Source organism: Phascolarctos cinereus, unplaced genomic scaffold (assembly GCF_003287225.1).
Source record: "Phascolarctos cinereus isolate Bilbo 61053 unplaced genomic scaffold, phaCin_HiC Scaffold_5;HRSCAF=322, whole genome shotgun sequence".
Taxonomy (NCBI): Eukaryota; Metazoa; Chordata; class Mammalia; order Diprotodontia; family Phascolarctidae; genus Phascolarctos; species Phascolarctos cinereus.
Genome location: NW_027555958.1, coordinates 273,538,315 through 273,556,071, shown reverse-complemented (window position 1 = coordinate 273,556,071; position 17,757 = coordinate 273,538,315). Strand labels below are relative to the sequence as shown.

The 17,757-nt window shown below is 40.8% G+C and overlaps 1 protein-coding gene across 6 annotated transcripts in view; it reads left to right on the top strand.

The window, feature by feature from the left end:
* The first annotated feature begins 497 nt into the window (after window positions 1–497).
* CSNK1D (casein kinase 1 delta) overlaps window positions 498–17,757 on the top strand; it is a 64,214-nt gene continuing 46,954 nt past the window's right edge. For 5 of the 6 annotated variants that reach the window (XR_002327269.2, XM_021000962.2, XM_021000963.2 and 2 more), the window contains exons 1-2: window positions 737–907; window positions 10,265–10,375. Coding sequence is in view for 5 of the 6 variants with exons in the window: in XM_021000962.2 (XP_020856621.1) it covers window positions 832–907; window positions 10,265–10,375 (187 nt within the window). In the remaining variant the exon portion in view is untranslated. Of the gene's footprint in view, window positions 908–10,264; window positions 10,376–17,757 lie in introns of all 6 variants that reach the window. The other variant, XM_021000967.2, reaches the window with a different exon arrangement.

Sequence of the window (17,757 nt, the reverse complement as noted above, 5' to 3'; positions counted from 1 at the left end):
TGATTAGGTAGATATTAAGAAATGAGTGAAAAGTGTTTGGGACCCCACCCCCCCATTCCTCTCTCCTCATTTCAGGGGTTTGTTTTAGAGGCACTGGAGAGGGTCTCAAGAATAGGAGAGAGTCGATGGAAGGAGGGGAACTGATTTAGGAAAAAATAGTGGAAGCTTGACTGGAGGATCTATATGGGTCAATGACTAGGGGTGGAGTAGGGGTGGGGGGGGTGGTTCGTGGGGGATCAGTAGGCGCTGATTAACTGGTAAGGCTTATCTTTTCCCTAGTGAATCACTGTGACTCGTTCTCTAAGAGACCACGGCCAAACTGATCAGGCCAATCTGACCATGGAGCCTGAGAAGCTCTCACACCTCTCTCCGCCCCGCCCTGCCCCAGGTTCTGGCTGCCTTAGCCCCCTACACTCCTCTCTCCCCGCCCCCGCCCTGCTGGTGTCCCAAGAGCAGCGCGGGCCCCGCCCCGCCGGGTTGCTAGGGGAAGTGACGTCACAGCGCGATGGCGGCGGCTCCTTTAGGCGGCTGAAGGGGGATTTAGGCCCGGAAGATCCGAGTCCATCCGCGGTGGGGAGAGGGCGAACAGGGCCGGCGGGGGCCGGAGCAGGGGCGGCGGCGCACGGACTGTCCCATCCGCCCCATATTGAGGCGCTGGGAGCGGCGGGGCGGCCGGAAAGCGATGGTGAAAGCGGGGCCGTGAGGGGGGCGGAGCCGGGAGCTGGACCCGCATTAGCGGCAGCAGCGGCGCCGCCTCTCCCGGAGCGCAGACCCAGGAAGCGGTCGGGAGGGGAGGGAGCGAACCAGGCCGGAGCCGAAGCCATCGCCGTCATGGAGCTGAGAGTTGGGAACAGGTACCGGCTGGGCCGAAAGATCGGCAGCGGCTCCTTTGGAGACATCTATCTCGGTGAGGATTGAAACCCTGTCCCCTCCCCCACCCCGTCCCTCTTCCTGCAGAGAACCCCCCCTTACATACTGCTACCCCCCACACCGGCTTTCCTTCTTCCCCCCACCCCCAGCCCCGCACTGACACCCCACCCCCACTCCACCCCTGCCCCGGCTCCTGCCCTCTCGTCGCTTCCGCCAGTCTGCCTTGACCACTATAGCCCTTTATCATCCGGGGATGCTCTCCCCCTATTACTCCCTCTATCCTAGTTTTCTCACATTACCTTTGTGTACCTTAGCTGCTCTCACTTAGCCCAGACAAAACACCCCACCCTACCCCTGGACCTTTGTTGAGCCACAGCCTGGACTCAGTGCTAATACCCTTCGGTGTCTGTCTCTGGCTCTCTGGGTGAAATCGAACTCCAGTCTAGAGCACCTTGAGTTTCTGGCACCTGCCTGGGAAAACCTGGTTGGATTGGACTTTGGTTTTGGCATCTCCATTAATTAATGGCGGGGGGAGGGGGGCGGCAGTCTCTGAACTTGGGGGGTATGAGACTTTTTCAGTGTCCTGTTCTGGGATGCTTTTAATTACTTTAGCCCCTTTTCGAGAGTGAATGAGGGTGAATTATTTACTTATCTGGTGAATCCTTGTGTAGGATCTAAGCCACACTGTTGTAGCTTTAGGTTCTAACCACTCAGACCATCCATCCTGCTCTCAACTCCCCACCTCTTCCCTCCCCACCCCCCCCAATCAAATTCTGGCACTGTCCTAGGAGACCAAATCATTGGCTTGAGGATGCAGGAACCTGAAGTGATTGGGTTTAAGGATGGTGGAGGTCTGATGTTAAGTTTTTCCTGATTCTAGATAGGACTTTTTTGAGTCCCCAAAATATTTGCTTTGGAAAGATCTTAACATCAAGAGGAAGGTTAATTTAAACTTCATCAATAAAACTTCTACCCTTGGGAGAAGAGAGGCGACCGGATTTTATTAGAATGAATGTTAGAGATGGAAGTTACCTTAAGCATTCCAGGTCTTCCCTCCCTCCCCCTTTTTATAGCTTAGGAAACTGAGGTCCCAGAGAGGTTTATCCACTTGTTCAAGGTCACATAGCTTATTCGTGACAGAGCTTGAACTAGAACCCGTTTCTGACTCCCAGACTAGTATCTCTTTCCTATATACCAGGTTGCTTCCTTTGGCTTTGAAGTTAAGGGAGGAAAGTTAGAAGACTTAGAAATACATTGCTTCCTGAAATTAATATGGTTAAGAGCCTGAGTGAAGAAATACATTTTTGTGTCAATAGTGCTGTGGATTTGAGTTCAAATAACTATTACATTTTATTTATTTTTTTTAGATATAGTATTATGAGGGGGTATTTATTGTAATAAATGGCTATATATGCTATAATGCAATTGTCAGTAACTAAATATCTGAGAGAGCTGTGTTCTTAGTTACCTGGTATGGTGTAACACAGTGCACCAAAGAAAATCTTTACATTTCCAGTGGAGGATCTAAGAGACCGGTGATCAGATTACTGTAACTATGTCTCTGCTTTTTAGAGAGGAAAGGGTAGGGCTTTTGCTACCTCTCCACTGTGTTGTCCAAAAATAAACAAAGACCGTGTCTCTTTCAGAAGACTCTACAGCCCCATCTTACTTAACTCTTTGGGATCCCCATGTGTTCCCTAATCCATGTGTTTTGTACTCGTGGGGGAAAATGTCAAAACAACACTAATGCAGTGTGGAGGTGGAGAACTACACTAGTCAAAAATCCGGAAATTCCACAGTTGCAGTTCCTACAGCAACCTTGTTACAGATATGTTCTTGCTTCAGTTCCTATTTTTCCTACTAAACGTAAAATGTTACAACAGTAGCAACCATGATTAGAGTAAAAAGTGGAGAAAGTAGAGGCCCAGGGTGCTAAATCCAGCCCCTCTGTGACCTTGGGTAAGTGACTGAAGAGCCTTCCTGGGTCCCAGTTTCTTCTACTTAAAATGGCTACGGATAGGTAAGTTTTGCCACCAGTTTTGGGGTAGGTGGAGGGGGAGAATTTTAGGTAATGTCTCTAGGAATGTTAAGAATGATCACAAATAGAATTGTTTAGTACTAAAAGGATATACCTTGAATTGGAAAGCCTGTGAAGTCAATGCTGTTGTTAATTTTAGTTGATGAAGTTTTTATACACACACACACACACACACACACACACACACACACACACACTCTTCCAAGAGCTCAAAGATGAATTAATTTAAACTGGTCTTCATGCAGTGCTGATCAGTGTTACCCTCCTTTTAAAGATAGGAAAGAAACTCAGGGTAAATAATTGAATTAGTCATTAGCAGAACTAGAGGCTAGTACCTGAGAATTCTGTACTCTGGAAACAATCCTTTGACTAGTAAAATGTATAAGGTAAGTTTGTAATTGATCGTTTTCTCTGGAAAAGCTACCTTTTGGATTAATGTTCTATGTTGTTTCAGCCTAAGTGTGAAAGGAATAGATGTGAGCAATACATAACACTTGAATCTGGCAGAAAGTGTGAAACTTAAAATATGTGACTTTTTTCCCACAGTTTTTCTTAGAGAAATTGTATTTTTCACAAGTAACTCCATTCTAGCATGTTCTTGGAAAAATACTGTGCAAATTTAAAGATTAAGGTGATCTTTGTATTGAGTAGTTTAGGATTTTGCTTAGTTATATGTCATTGAGGGGGAAATCATTTTGAATTTCAATAATAGCTCTGCTTTGTACTCATTGCTATAAAGATTCCTTTTCCCCTTTTCTGGGTGGTTCACCACCCCCACCCCCTAAACTCAGGAAAAGGAATTGAGGGTCTTGTAAATATTAAAATAGTATTACAAAAGTTCAGGTAGTTTATAAAATGAATGACAAACAGATGATGTTTCTTTGTTCCTGGTAGGCCTGGAGAATGACCCCTCTTTTTAGGCTCTGTTGCACTTTGAAAGAAACTTTTGCACTACTCGCTTGAGCAAGTTTTATAACCATAAGGCTGCATTATAGTTGGGTGGTAGTATTTAAATATTTATATCTAAGTAGTCAGCTGGTGCATTCTCAGCAGTGCTTTGGAAGCAGTGTGTACTGGGTAAATGTAAGCTGTTTGGCATATTTATAGAAAAATGGATTTTGGCAACTGTTTTAATCTTGGCTTCTGGATCCTAGGGGGCAGTAGACCGGCTATTAGCCACACTAATCCCCTTACCGGGAAATAGGATCTTTCAGAACCTTGTCTTGGGGTCAGAGGCCTGGTTCATTGTATTGTAGGTTAGCTTTTCTTTCTGAACCTGGGTTCTAAGAGTCTATTTGGATTGTTTTTCTGATTTTATAGTAATTGTAGACAAAATCTTATCTGTGTGGGACTTGATTTAATTTTGTCAGCAATTTTTTGGTGGCCTGTAGGTATGTGATATTTTCTAGCCTTTTTCAGCTTAAGTGTTTAGATGTCCTTTCCTCTCCTATTAACTATAGATTACTGATGTGTGTATTATCCACAGCAGTTGCTTTCCTCCTTGTATGTTGCATTCTTCCAGGCCACCCCATCCCCACAGTCAAGTGGAAACTCTTTAGCAGTAATTTAAGGAAAACATGAGTGAAAAGGTAAGTCTCCCATAATACTACCACTTAATGGGTGTATTGAGAGGTAGTACAAACCTTGAGGAATACAAAGGTTTGGGTCCTGACACATCCTGGCACACACAGACAGTCAGTGTGATCCTAGGCTAGTCACTTCACCATGCTCTGAGCAGTTTTCGAAAACCATAAATTGCAGAACAAGTTGTTAATCTGCATTAGTAGAAGGACTTTCCCCTTGGCAAGTGCCCTATGCCAATAAAATCACCAGTGAAATTACTGGTCTGTACCAAAGAAGAAAAAAAAATCTCAAATGCAAATTTGAGTGACTGTAAGGATTATCTAATGTTCTGTGTTACTGAATAAATGCAAAAAAAAAATGAAGCCCCCTTTTTTTTTGTGCCAAGCACTGTGGCTAGTGTTGGGGATACAAAAAGAAAAAAATGAGATGGTCCCTGTATTTCTGTTTTATTGCGTTAGTACAGACAATTGAGGAGGAAATGAATTATTAGTACTATTATTGTTACCTAGCACTTTTAAGATTTGCAGAGTACTTTACAATATTATCTCATTTTATCCTCACAACCACCCTGGGAGGTAGGTGCTATTCTTATCCCTATTTTAAGAGATGAGATAACTGAGGCAAGCAAGTTAAATAACTTGCCCAGGGTCACACAGCTGGTCTGTCTGAGACTGAATTTGAACTCTGGTCTTCCTGGCTCTGAGTCTGTAGCTCTAAGTGCCAACTGGATCAGAGAATATTTTAGTAATATATTCATAACTAAGGTAATTTCTAACAGTCACAGTAGTAGAGAGATGGCTATTGCAGTTTGCCTGGGCCTACCTAAGAAGGGACTATTGCAGTTACAAGGGATTATGTATGAAGATTGTTTGTTTTTTTGGTTGGTGGTAGATAGGTGGTTTAGATGCATAGATAGTTTCCACCTAACATCTCATTCTTTCTGATGTTTGATAGTTTCATTGGAGGAAGAAGCTGTCCTATAGTTCACTGAGCTTTCTTTTCAGAACGTGATAGTGGAACAACATGAGCAAGTACAATCTTGCTTTATTGATGCGGCCGACTGTGCTGGTTCAGTCATATGAAAGGACTGCTAACTACTCATTCTCTGTCCTAATGGGCGAAGATGAGCCAAGAAATGGGACTCAGAAGTCTTCTCAGACTTGGGATTTGCTTTTCCCACTACCAAGACAGTATGACTTATGAATTTTGAGGAACTTAAGTTTTCAACAGTACATCAAGGCATACCAGAGTATTCAATTAAATTTGTTTGCATGGACCCAGAAGTGTTGTATCCAAAAGTTGCCCTCTAACAGATGATATACCATTTTGCTACTTTACCCCAGGCAGAATTCCTAGATCATTCATTATCTGGGTTTGGAGTAGCTTCCTTACTGGACCTAAGAGAGCTGGTTTCTAAGTTCACCCTCAAAAGGTTCAGGTCTAAAACCTGAATCTTATAAAACTTCACACAAAAGTACAGGCTGGGAGCATTTCACAATTGTCATGTGTTTTGTGGAGTATAATCGGGTCAAAATTTAACATAGTCCTTTTGTCATGTCTAAGTGGTAAGGGAATGGGTTTTATATGTCTGGTGTCCTGTCCTCTGGCTGAAACATGTGGCATTTTGGTCTAGTGTCTGGTGGCAGTGCCTGTTAGATAATGAAAGCAAGAAGAACTTTTGTTAATTAGCTGGAAATGTACTTCTTTTCTTTTTTTTTTTATTTAAAGTATTGTCTGTAGCTCCTCTGGAAAGCAGTATCCATAGCAATTTAGAAATTTTCATTATATGGGAATATTTGTCCAGGGTCCTCTCACCAATATTTCTTCCAGGTTTTGACATCTTTTTTTAGTACCACACGTGTCACCATGTGAGTTAATAGAAGCTCTGGTAATATCATTGTTAAGGTGGTTTGGGGGGTATTATTACTGGTGTATTCTCATATCTAACATATATCTCATATGTTAGAGTTAGTAGCTATGTCCACCTGTTTCTTTAAATACTTAAAGAATTTTGTCATCGAAGATATTTGTGAACCCATTGTACCTTAGTAGATAGTCCTTTTGAGTTGTTGTCAGTGAAAATTCATCACAGATCAACTGATGGGGCTTTCCAAATTTAGCTAGGCCTGGTCCTCAGGCAGCAGAACTTAAAGTTTTTGGCCTGTCCTCTACTTCAAACTGTTTTAACTTGATCGATAAGTCTTGTCATACTTTATACTTTTCTAGCAAAGCCTTCTAGAATCCAAGGTCACATCCGTGCAATAGATGACAATACACTGGAGTGGAATTTTAGTGGAACCTAGATAATCAGCAAGCATTTATTAAACATCTATGTGCCAGGCACTGGGGATACAAAGAAAGAAATGAAACAGTCCTGCACTTGGGGAGTTAATATTTGTGTTCCTCAGTATTTTTTGCCAAAATTTCCTTTCAGAGTGGTAATCAATTGTTTTAGATATCTAGATTATTTCTTTATGTTCTTCTGGGAAGTTAACGTCCTGTTTACCTGGAAAGTTTAAGTGATGGCTTGAGTAAGAGCTAAAGTTATTGGTCACAGAAACCCATGTTCTAGGTACAGTCAACAAACATAGCGACATACAGTCTTGTGTAGAAAAATCTATATTTAATGTTCGTATGTTAATGAACTGAACCTATTTAAAGCTTAGTCTTAGTTTAAAATATCTGAACTTGATGGAATATTGTTAGACTTATACTGTGGAAGGGATTCACTAACCAAAAATAAGAATCTTTGTGATGCTCATGGGTGGTTGTGTATGTGACTTCTGAGAGCCAAGGAATTCATTGAAGTACAGCCACTGGACTTGACATGCCTGTCCCACAGGAGATGAGCTACCCAGAGGGAACAGCGTAGGACATATCCTGCTATTACATCTATGTGGCAGATAGTACTTGTCCCCCTGTATTCCTTTAGCCAGTCGTGAGAGCAGGATATCCCTTCCATCTATAGGTCAAGCAGTATAAGGCCAACTCCCAGGCTGTTTGTTAAACTAGTTGGGAGTGTCTCTGTTTGCTCAAAACCTATGGTTCCTTGGGCTCGGCAGAGGGGATAAAAAACTGCCATTGCTGAAGGTAACTATCAGAAGTTATTCTTACACAGCAGAAATAGTCTCAAGGAATGTTGTACTGTGTCTATCGAATGAGCACCTTCAAGGATAACAGGCCTTAGAAAGTCTGATTGTGCTGCTGTGCAGCTGTCCTGTCATGGAGTTCCTGCCAGCTGCTAAGTGATGTTGTGCTGACAAGTTTATACAAAGAAGAAAAGTATCATAGGTTTATCTCTCTGCTTCTTAGAAAAGTTTAGCAGATTGGTCATAACATCATACAATTAACATCAGTCATAATAATCCTTAACTGAATTAGTGAATTCATTTTCAGTAGAGTTTTGGGAGAGTCACTGAATCCATGTGTGTATTGTCCTTAATTGCGTTAGTCGGTATTGGATACGCTACATGGTATTCTAATGAGAATGTTCAAAATGGCTCATGTTGAATGGTAAATTAATTTCTTGAATAGCAAATAGTCTATTAGTAATAATAAAATGATGGTCATTCTTGAGAGGGAAGCAGTGATTCGTTTTTCATAAGTGACCAGATGTCCTATTTTACTAGAAGTAAACTGTCTCAGAACAGTTCAGGCAGACAGGGTATGACTCAGATTCTTTAAGTGTTTCTTGGACATGGCTAAGTTATATGACATGTGGATTGTCAGAGGGGTAGCTTTTCTTGCAACCCAGGTTATTGTTAGTAGCACCTTTCCTCTTAGGAGCTAAAGTACTTAGAAAATAGAAAATAATAAGATTTCTCCTTGCTGTATCCTTTTGAAACAGCATGTCTTCCCACAGGTTGTTTTTTTTTTGTTTTTTGTTTTGCTTTTTGGTGAGGCAGTCAGGGTTAAATGACTTGCCCAGGGTCACACAGCTAGTAAGTGTCAAGTGTCTGAGGCCAGATTTGAACTCAGGTCCTCCTGACTCCAAGGCCAGCTCTATCACTGCGCCACTTAGCTGTCCTCCCACAGATTTTTTAATTGTGGGGAAAGTTGAGTCAAGGAGGACTGTAGTGTTTTGTCTGAAGCCATTCATTCAATGAGGCAGAGTCAGTAGCAATACTGAGTAGATTTCAGGACTCTGTTCATCTCAGTGTGGGTTGTTCTAGGCATTGGCTGCTCTTATCCTATGGTCTTTTGGGCTTATGTAGCCTATGAGGGAAAGAATGTGAGTGTTAAGTTCTTCTCCCTCATCCATTCATCCATTCCTATTCTCTATTCTCAAAGCCTGGTTGAGTATAAAGCTTTGGGTTATAGGCTAATTTGTGCTTGTTTTGTGAATAATTGTAACATCTGGGTATCAGTACCTTGTTGTGGTAGAGAGTATAATAAGGGCAGATGTGAGCAGTCTCTATTTTGGAATGGAGCAGAGATTTCAGTTTACATATTTAGATAAAATAATTCTTATTCCATCCCCAAACTAGATGACAGTCATATTGATTGTGTAGAATGACAACATTGACAAAAATGGACAAAACGTTGTTTCAGTCATGTCTGTCTGACTCTTCATGACCCCATTTAAAAAAAAATTAGTTTTTGCAATTGGGGTTAAGTGACTTGCCCAGGGTCACACAGCTAGTAAGTTTCAAGTGTTTGGTCGGAGGCTGGATTTGAACTCATGTTCTCCTGACTTCAGGGCTGGTGCTCTATCCACTGTGCCACCTACCTGCCCCCATCTGGGATTTTCTTGGCAACGATACTGGAGTGGTTTGCCTTTTCCTTCTCCAGGTTACATTACAGCTGAAGAAACGAAGGCAAACTGGGTTAAGTGAGTTGCCCAGGGTCACACAGCTAGAAAATGTCTGAGGCCAGATTTGAACTCAGGAAGATGAGTCTTCCTGACTTAAGGCCTGGCACTCTATCTACTGTACCACCTAGCTGCCTCCTGGTGCTTTTGTCTTATCTGAGAGGCCAAAGGGTCGTCTTCTTTATATAAGGATTTTATGCTACTAGTACACTTGGGATTTTTTCCCCATAAAAGTTTAAGGTTTGCATTAGCATTGGGTATTTGTATTCTTGCCTAGTCTTCCTTGTGACCAGTAGCACATGTTTTCAGGGTTCCTGGCAGAGGTTTAAGATGCTGTCATTGTCTATTAAACAGGCTTCAGACTTGTTTGGAAATCGAACCTTTGGCTTCAGTAGCATTATGTTTAGAACATCCCAGACAGTTTGACATTTAGCATATGCTGATAGATTCTTGGGTGATCAGTTTCAGGTTGTTTGGGTGGATTGTTGAAAACTCAACCTCACTACTAGAAAAATAGTTCTAAATACAAGGACACTTATCCTATTTGTAGAAAGTACAGTACTGGTTAATGAAGTAGCATGTTACAGGAGGACATAGATAGTCATAATTGCCAATGCCTTAGTTGGTTGAACATGATAATATACTAATCTGGGTTGGCTAAAGAATAGTCAGAAAAGAAAAATATATTAGTTTTATCTCTGTGATAAAAAAAAAACCACATGGTTTAGCATTACTAATAAATTCTAATCTGGATGGATTATAAAGAAGGGGAGTTTTTATCATATTTGGAAAGCTTTTTTTCAAACTGGATCTGAAAATCTTAAAAAATAGAAAAGTAATAAAAATTTCTATAATTTAGGATAAAAAAAAAACCTTAGTTGACAGAAATTAGCAAAAAGTGCCCTCTCCTAGTAGGTTAAGCCCAGGCAACTAATTATTATAACTTTTTTTTTCCCCATTAGGTACTGACATTGCTGCAGGAGAAGAAGTTGCCATCAAGCTCGAATGTGTCAAAACCAAACACCCTCAGCTCCATATTGAGAGCAAAATCTACAAAATGATGCAGGGAGGAGGTATGACCAAATACAGTGAAGAAGGAAATTGAACTTTTGTGTCAGGGCATTTTCCCATAGGCTGTAGTGTAGAGTTAAGCTTTGGGATGAGGGAAAAGAGGTCCCAAGATAAAAATAACATTTTTTCCTACACTGTGTTTTTATTAGGGAGATCTCAAAACACAATAGAAAGAACATTGTACTGAAAGGCAGGCAACTTGGGTTAATAGTCTCAAATCTGCCATTAACTAGTTGTGTGATCTTGTTTAAATCATTTAACCTTTCATGGGTATTAGTTTCCTTATTCTAAGATGAGGGGTTTGGTAGCGTTAACATTTTATAAAATTACCAAGCTATTTCGGTTTCTTTTATACCTGGATTACTGTGTGAAAAATCACATCATTCTTTCAATAAGCATTTATTAAGTGCCTACTTTGTGCCAAACACTTTGGCTACATGGACAAAAATAAATAGACATTACCCTCAAGGAGCTTATATTTTGTTGGGTGAAGATGACATAAGTGAAAATTTGGGGCAAAAGAAATAATAATTGGGAAGTAGCATTTGAGTTGAGGTTTCAAGGAAATGAAGAATTCTAAGAATGAGGAGGGAGTGTCTTGAAGACATGAGAGGAGAGCCTGTAACATAGAGGTGGGAGAATGTTGTATGTGAGGCTAGTTTGGTTATGCAGATAAGTGTATAGAAGAGAATAATTTATAAGCCTAGAAGATAAGTTGGAGTCAGATTGTGAAAGAATTTATTGTCAGAGTAGTTTATATTTGATTCTAGAAGTAATAAGTAGCTGCTTGAGTTTTTGAGCAGTGTAGTGACATGTTAGATCTGTGCTTTAGGAATATTACTTTCATAGGGTATGGAGAACAGATTGGAGAGTAGGGAGACCTGAGGCAAAAAGACTGATAAGGCCTTGAGGCTGTTAAAATAGTTCAGATGAAATGTAATGAGAACCTGAAGTAGAATAGTGGCTGTGTGAGTGGAGTGAAAAACAGAGGAGAAATGCTGTAAATTTGGCAACTGATTAGGTGCGTAAGGTAAGGGGAAATGAATTGAACATGACTCAAGTTCCAGATCTGAGACACTTAGGAGGCTGTTTGGTGCCCTTGAAGAAAATTGAGGAATGAAGAAGAGTGGTGTGTGTGGAAGAAGAGGAAGACAATGTGTTATGTTTTGGACATGTTGAAAATATACATAAAACATCTAGGTGGAAATGTCCACTAGGTAGGTGTCAGGTACTGAGGGATTGGACCTTTAGAGAACAATGAGGACTGAATATATAGGTCTCAAAATCTGCATAAAAGTGATCATTTAACCCATGGGGGCTAAGGCTAATGAGAGTCACCAGGAGAGGGAGTGTAGAAAGAAGAGGGCCCTGGACACAGCATTTGGGGTTTACCCTCAGGGTGCATGGTAAGAAAGATGAATCAGTACAAAGGAGAGTGAGAAGGAGCAGTCTGACATGTTGAAAAAGAACCAAGAGAGTGTAGTGTCACAAAAACCCAGGGAGGAGAACGAATCCAGGAGAGGGAGTAGACAGTAGTGTCAAATCCTTCATGAGGTCAAGAAGGATGGAGATTGAGGGGGCAAAGACCATCAGATTTGACCATTTAAGAGATCATTGGTAACTTTAGAGAAAACAGTTGTGATGAGATCAGAAGCCATCTTGCAAGGGTTGAGTAGTAAGTGAGGAGAGGAAGTACGAGCAAGAAGTATAGATTGCCCTTTTTCAATTTATGAAAGGGAGGAGAGAGATATAGGATAACAGCTTGAGATTGTAAGGTCTAATGATGAGCTCTGGATGTGTTTTGTAAACAATAGAGTATAATCTAGTAGGTGGGGAGAGATTATAGAGGGAGACCTGGTGACAACCTGCTGGAGGGGATGGGATCTAGAGCCTAAAAAGAGTTGGCTTTGTTGTGAAGGTCCAACTCTTCTTAAAGGTTTGAAATGCAAAGAGGATGAGAAGGGAAAGGAGAGAGCTCAAAGTTACTAGTCTTAATTTTCCCTGTTAAATTTGAGGTAAGATTTTGAGCTTAGAAAGTCAGGGCCCAGTCTGGTTTGGGAAGCTTCAGAAGAGAAAGTTTAGAATAGACTCTTTTGGAAGTGTGATAGATGATCAGTAAGGCAAGAGTAAAAGGATTGCTTTGCTGCAGTGAGGACCCAGTTGAAATTAGATATCAAATTTCTGGATAGCTCAGTCAGTATGGTAGCTTCTGTTAGCAACACATGACAGCAGGAGCATGTGAGTAGGAGGAGCCAAGGAGGTAGATGGTGAGAGTGCCTTGGGGGGACAAAGCGGGACAAAGAGGACAAGGGATTGGAGAGTAGAGGACAGAGTAGATGACAGAAAATGGTTAACTTCGGGGTCAGAATTGGGAAGGGATGAACGTCTAGAACAGGAGTGTTGGCCTGGGAGAATACTGACAAGTGTAGAGGTTGGAGGTCACATGAACAATAAACTTTTACTTTGGCAGCCTGGCATGTAAAACTCTGGAACTTCCCATACCTACGTCAAAGCTTTTTTTGTGGGGGTTGTTACCTGCTAAATTGGTTGGTGTTATACTCATTCCCCTATTCAGACTATCATTTTCCTGCTCAGAAATCTAAGTGTCTGTCTTGCCTGCATGATAAAATACCAAGTTCTTAGCTGGAATTTAAAGCCCTTCACAATATGGCTCTCACCTACTTTAAAGGGAGGGGGGAGGTCCCTGTGCATTCTGGAGAGGAATGAGACATGGCTGCTCTGGGTGCCCTCCTGGAGTGGAGGTTCTTGGAAGAGCTATCCACATAGAGGAGGAGGCTGAGAAGGCCAAAGGGTAGCAGGTTCTCCCAGTGTATGAACTCCAGGGTTGGAATAAGGTTGGAGGATGAAGAGCTAGGGGCATGGTAGAGGAGGAAATTAAGAGTACAGCCTGGAGAGGAATGAGATAGGAGATTCAGTTGAGTATAACAGTAATGTCAAAGTAGTGGACCAGTGGTAGAACAGTGGGGAGTTTTAATAGTACTTAAAGAGTTAAGTATGTGGTGTATTTACCCATTTACCTGGCAGAGTGGCTTGTATGAAGCGCCAGTCTCAGCAAGGACTGTGTGTCTGTTTTGTCCAAGGACTTATGTTGAACATTGGAAACCTGAAAAATGAGCATTGTTCCTTTTAGGAAAAATCTTTAAAGATAATTTTTGTACTTTTCATTGTCCATCCAAGTTTTGGGGGTGAGGAGGGAGACATTCCCAGTACTTCACTGAAGCTGACATTGACTTATTCTAATCCTAAAATACAGTGTCTGTGATCAAATGAGAAGTTAGGATTGATGTTTCACCCTTTTGATAACTGTCTTAGGAATTATATGTCATAAAAACCATCAAGCATTTCAAGCCTTCTATGAATGTTTTTGGTAGTAAATTTATGTGGTATTAACAGGAATGCTTTCACATAAATTGAGCCTGCTTTACGCTATCTTTGACATAAAATATAATGCCCCTGTACCATTTGACATCCCATGTCTCTTAGCTAGTTGAGTTAATGTTTCTTTTACCTAAAAACCTGTGTCTTGGGTTAATTCCATTCAGCCCGTTGTGGTTTCTTTTAAGAGAATTTTCTTTACTCTTAGTTTGAGTTTATAGGCATATTCATTTCTCGTCCCCTACAGTTTTACCCGTCCTGGTTCAGGGGTAAGGGTTAAGGAAGAAGAGACCCAAATTACCTGTTGTTGCCTACAGTTTGATAGCTATGAATTTCTACTTGAATTCTGAACACATTCCATTGTCTTTTGCGGAGGATGGAGAGTTCTTTCTGAGCCCTGGGGCCCACCAAAGTTACTTATAGGATACTTCTGGTGTAGCATCAAATAGTTTAGAAAAACCAGTAAAGCACTCTTCTTGAGCTTGACACAGGAAGATAGAATCTCACAAAAGCGTGGAATCCAGTTCCAGCTTCACTTGTGTAACAACTTCTGGAATTGAGAACTAAAGCAGCTAACTTGGAGTTTAGGGTTGGTGTTCTTTATTATGCAAGAACCACCCTCGAGGGAAAAAAAGCAATTCTGAAGCCTAGGAGACTGCTAAACTGACTGTTGCTTTAAACAAAGGGTTCTTAATCTTTTTTGAGCCATAGAAGCCTTTGCTAATCTGGTAAAGCAGTTTCGCACCTCTTCTCAGAATAATTGCTTTAAGTACCTAAAATAAAATACATAGGACTACAAAAGGAAACCAATTATATTAAAATACCTATTTTTATCTATTAAAATATATATATTTTTTTAAGTTCACTGTATCTCCTGTAATGTACCTTTGGACCCCAGATTAAGAACCTCCATTCTAAACAGGTGGTTACTTAGCTAAAAAAGAAATACAATTTATATTTTCTCTTTAGGATTACTGAAAGCCAAACAGGATTCCACAGGGTTGAGAGATATATACTGGAAATTGACAACTGTGCCTCTCTTTTTTCTGGCTTTTCTTTTCTCTTAACGCAGAGCCACTGGTTTGTTCCTTAAGTTAACTGCCAAAGTATTTCAGTTCACAATAAATGTGTTAATTGGGCTCAACTGGGCCCTTATTTCAGCAGTATGTTCCTTTTACTCATCTGTAATTAATTCTCCATCCTACTCCCCAGAGGCTGTTCTAAACCTTTTCTCAAGTTTCTCATACTATTGCCTCCTCCCTCTCAGCTAAGTACCTTACAGAAACTTTTTACCATGAGCTTCCTCTTCTGAAAACCCTTGGGTATCATTCACTTCTTCTGTCTGATCAAAAGGTGGGTCTTCTTACCAAGGCTAACCCTGCTACTTATACTCTTGACCTCACCTCTTCTATGTTTAGCAGATTGCATCATCTCTCTAATCTTTCCCTTATCTACTGGGTCCTTCCACACTTCCTACAAAATATTCCCAAGTCTCAGCTATCCTGAAAAAAAGCCTTACAGAGCCTTCAGGCTACCATTCTTTATCTCTCCTTTTGAGGCCAGACTTCTAGAAAAAGCTGCTTAGAACCATTGCCTCCACATCCTTTCCTGAGTAGCTTCTCAAACCTTTGTAATCTGTCCTCTGACTCATCTGAAACTGCTCTATCCGCAGTTATCTGTGATCTCTTGTTTGCTTAATAGCCTTTTCTCAGTCTTCTCAGCCTCTGTGCAGCATTTGACATTGTGGACCACTCTCTTCTCCTTTGTTTTTGTTCAGTTGTTTTAGCCACGTTCACCTTTGTGGCCCCATTTGTGGTTTTCTTGGCTTGTCATTTCCTTCTCCAAGAGATTAAGTGACTTCAGGGTCACATTGCTAGGGACTGTCTGAGGCTGGATTTGAACTCCGGTCTTCTGATGCCAGGTGCAGTGCTTTATCCACTGAGCTGCCAGTTGCCTCTTTCTCCTCCTAGATCCTCTCTTTCCTCTGGGTTTTTGTGACACTTCTTTTACTTGGTGCTTCTTCAACCTATTTGACTGATTTTCTTTCAGTCATCTTTGCTGGTTTATCATCCTTATCATGCCATTAACTTGGGTATGTCCCAACATTCTGTCCTGTGTCCTCTTTTATTCTCTTTTGGTGTAGTCTCTCATTTGGTGACCTCATTAGATCTCCTGGAGTTAATTATCATCTCTATGCTAATGACTCCCAGTCTGTATATACTGCCCTACCCTCTCTCTTGAACTTCACTCATGAGAATTGTCTGTTAGGCATATCAAACTGGAAGTTCCATAGGCACCTACTTGTCCAGATTCCTTATTTTCACCTGCCTTTCTTCCTAACTTCCCAGTTTATGTCTCGGTACCACCATCCTTCCAGGAAGCTTGGTTTATAGTCTTATACATCATCCTTGATTCCTCACCCTACATGTCCTATCAATTGCCAAATTTTATCTACCACCAAAATATCTCTCACATTTGACCCATTCTTTTTATTCATACAGATATTATCCTTAATTTAAGACATTATTGTTTCTTTTTGACTATTTTTCCTGCCTCAAGTCTGTTCCTTTCCAACCCATCCTTCACAGAGCTGCCAAAGTGATTTTTCTAAATTGCAAGTCTAACCACATCACTCTCATATTCAGTAAACCCTAATGGCTCCCTTTTGCCTCTCATTTATCTTTTAAAACTTTTTACAGCTTTGCTTCAGCCTTTGTTTCCATCCTCATTGTACCTTAACACCACACACTACCCCTTCAACAGATACACATTCACCTCAACATAGACAAATTGGCCTTCTCCCTGTTACTTACTTATGATACTCCATTGCCTTTGCATTGGCTATCCTCTATACCTAGAATGCTCTTTTACCTGACCTCCTCTTAGAACTCTTTTTTTCCTTAAAACTGTTCTCAGTGCTTTCTATATTAAACTTTTTCTGATCCTCCTGCCTCCAACACACACATGACAAAATTCCTTTTTTTTATTCTGTATGTACTTTTATATATGTTGTCTCTCCCAATAGAGTATAAGTTGTTTGAGGACAGAGCCTTTTATTTTTGTCTTTGTATTTGTAACAGCTAACATGTAGCACTTAATAAATGCCTGCCATGGTAGTAGCTTAATAAAATGTTTTTTGATTAGGTGTGCATCTCACCGACTTCACTGCTGCTTCAAAGGGTGGGTCTTGAAGGCTGTTCGTGGTTTTGGCTGGATATGCCAGGGTAATGAAAACAGTACCTACTGCAGTATTTAGAGTGGCCTAAGTTATACCCATAAAGATACCATAATTGAGTTACATGTATTCTTAATATTACTCTACATTCTTGTTGCAATGTTAAAGCTAAACTCTGAGCAAAAAGTATATAGTATTGAACCTGGGATTTTACCTACCATTTTAAACTATTGGAAACTGCCAGTTTTTAGTATCTTAAGTAATCTAGCCTGTTATAGAACCAACTGATCCAGGAAGATCACACTGTTGAAATGCCTTATAAAAGAGACAACAACTCTGTTCTTAATTTTTCTCTTTATACATGGGAGCCAGACTGGGCAGCTTAGCTTAGGTGATGTGGTGTGGCCTCTTAGTCTAACTAAGTATTTGAAATGCCAAGTTCTGATCTCCTTTATGCTCATCTAGTACCCTTTAAAATGAAAGCAGCTTCAGGGTAGGAGGAAACACAAAGCTGAATGATCACATTCTGTTCTGTGTGGTTAGAGATCATGCATACATTTTCCTTGTATTCAGGATCATACTCTGAAGATTTCGTTATAATGATATTGGTCTCATCAGGTAGGAGTCTTAAGTTAATCTCGTTCACATTGACACCACAAGGATCTTAAGCCTAATGTTGTATCCAACTAGCATATTGAAAATGCCAAACTGAGAGTGATGGTTCCTCTATCCAGCATTTCATTCCTGACAGGATTGTTAAGAGACATTATAGAAGACATGGTAATTGCCCTACATGACATCATCTCTAACTTT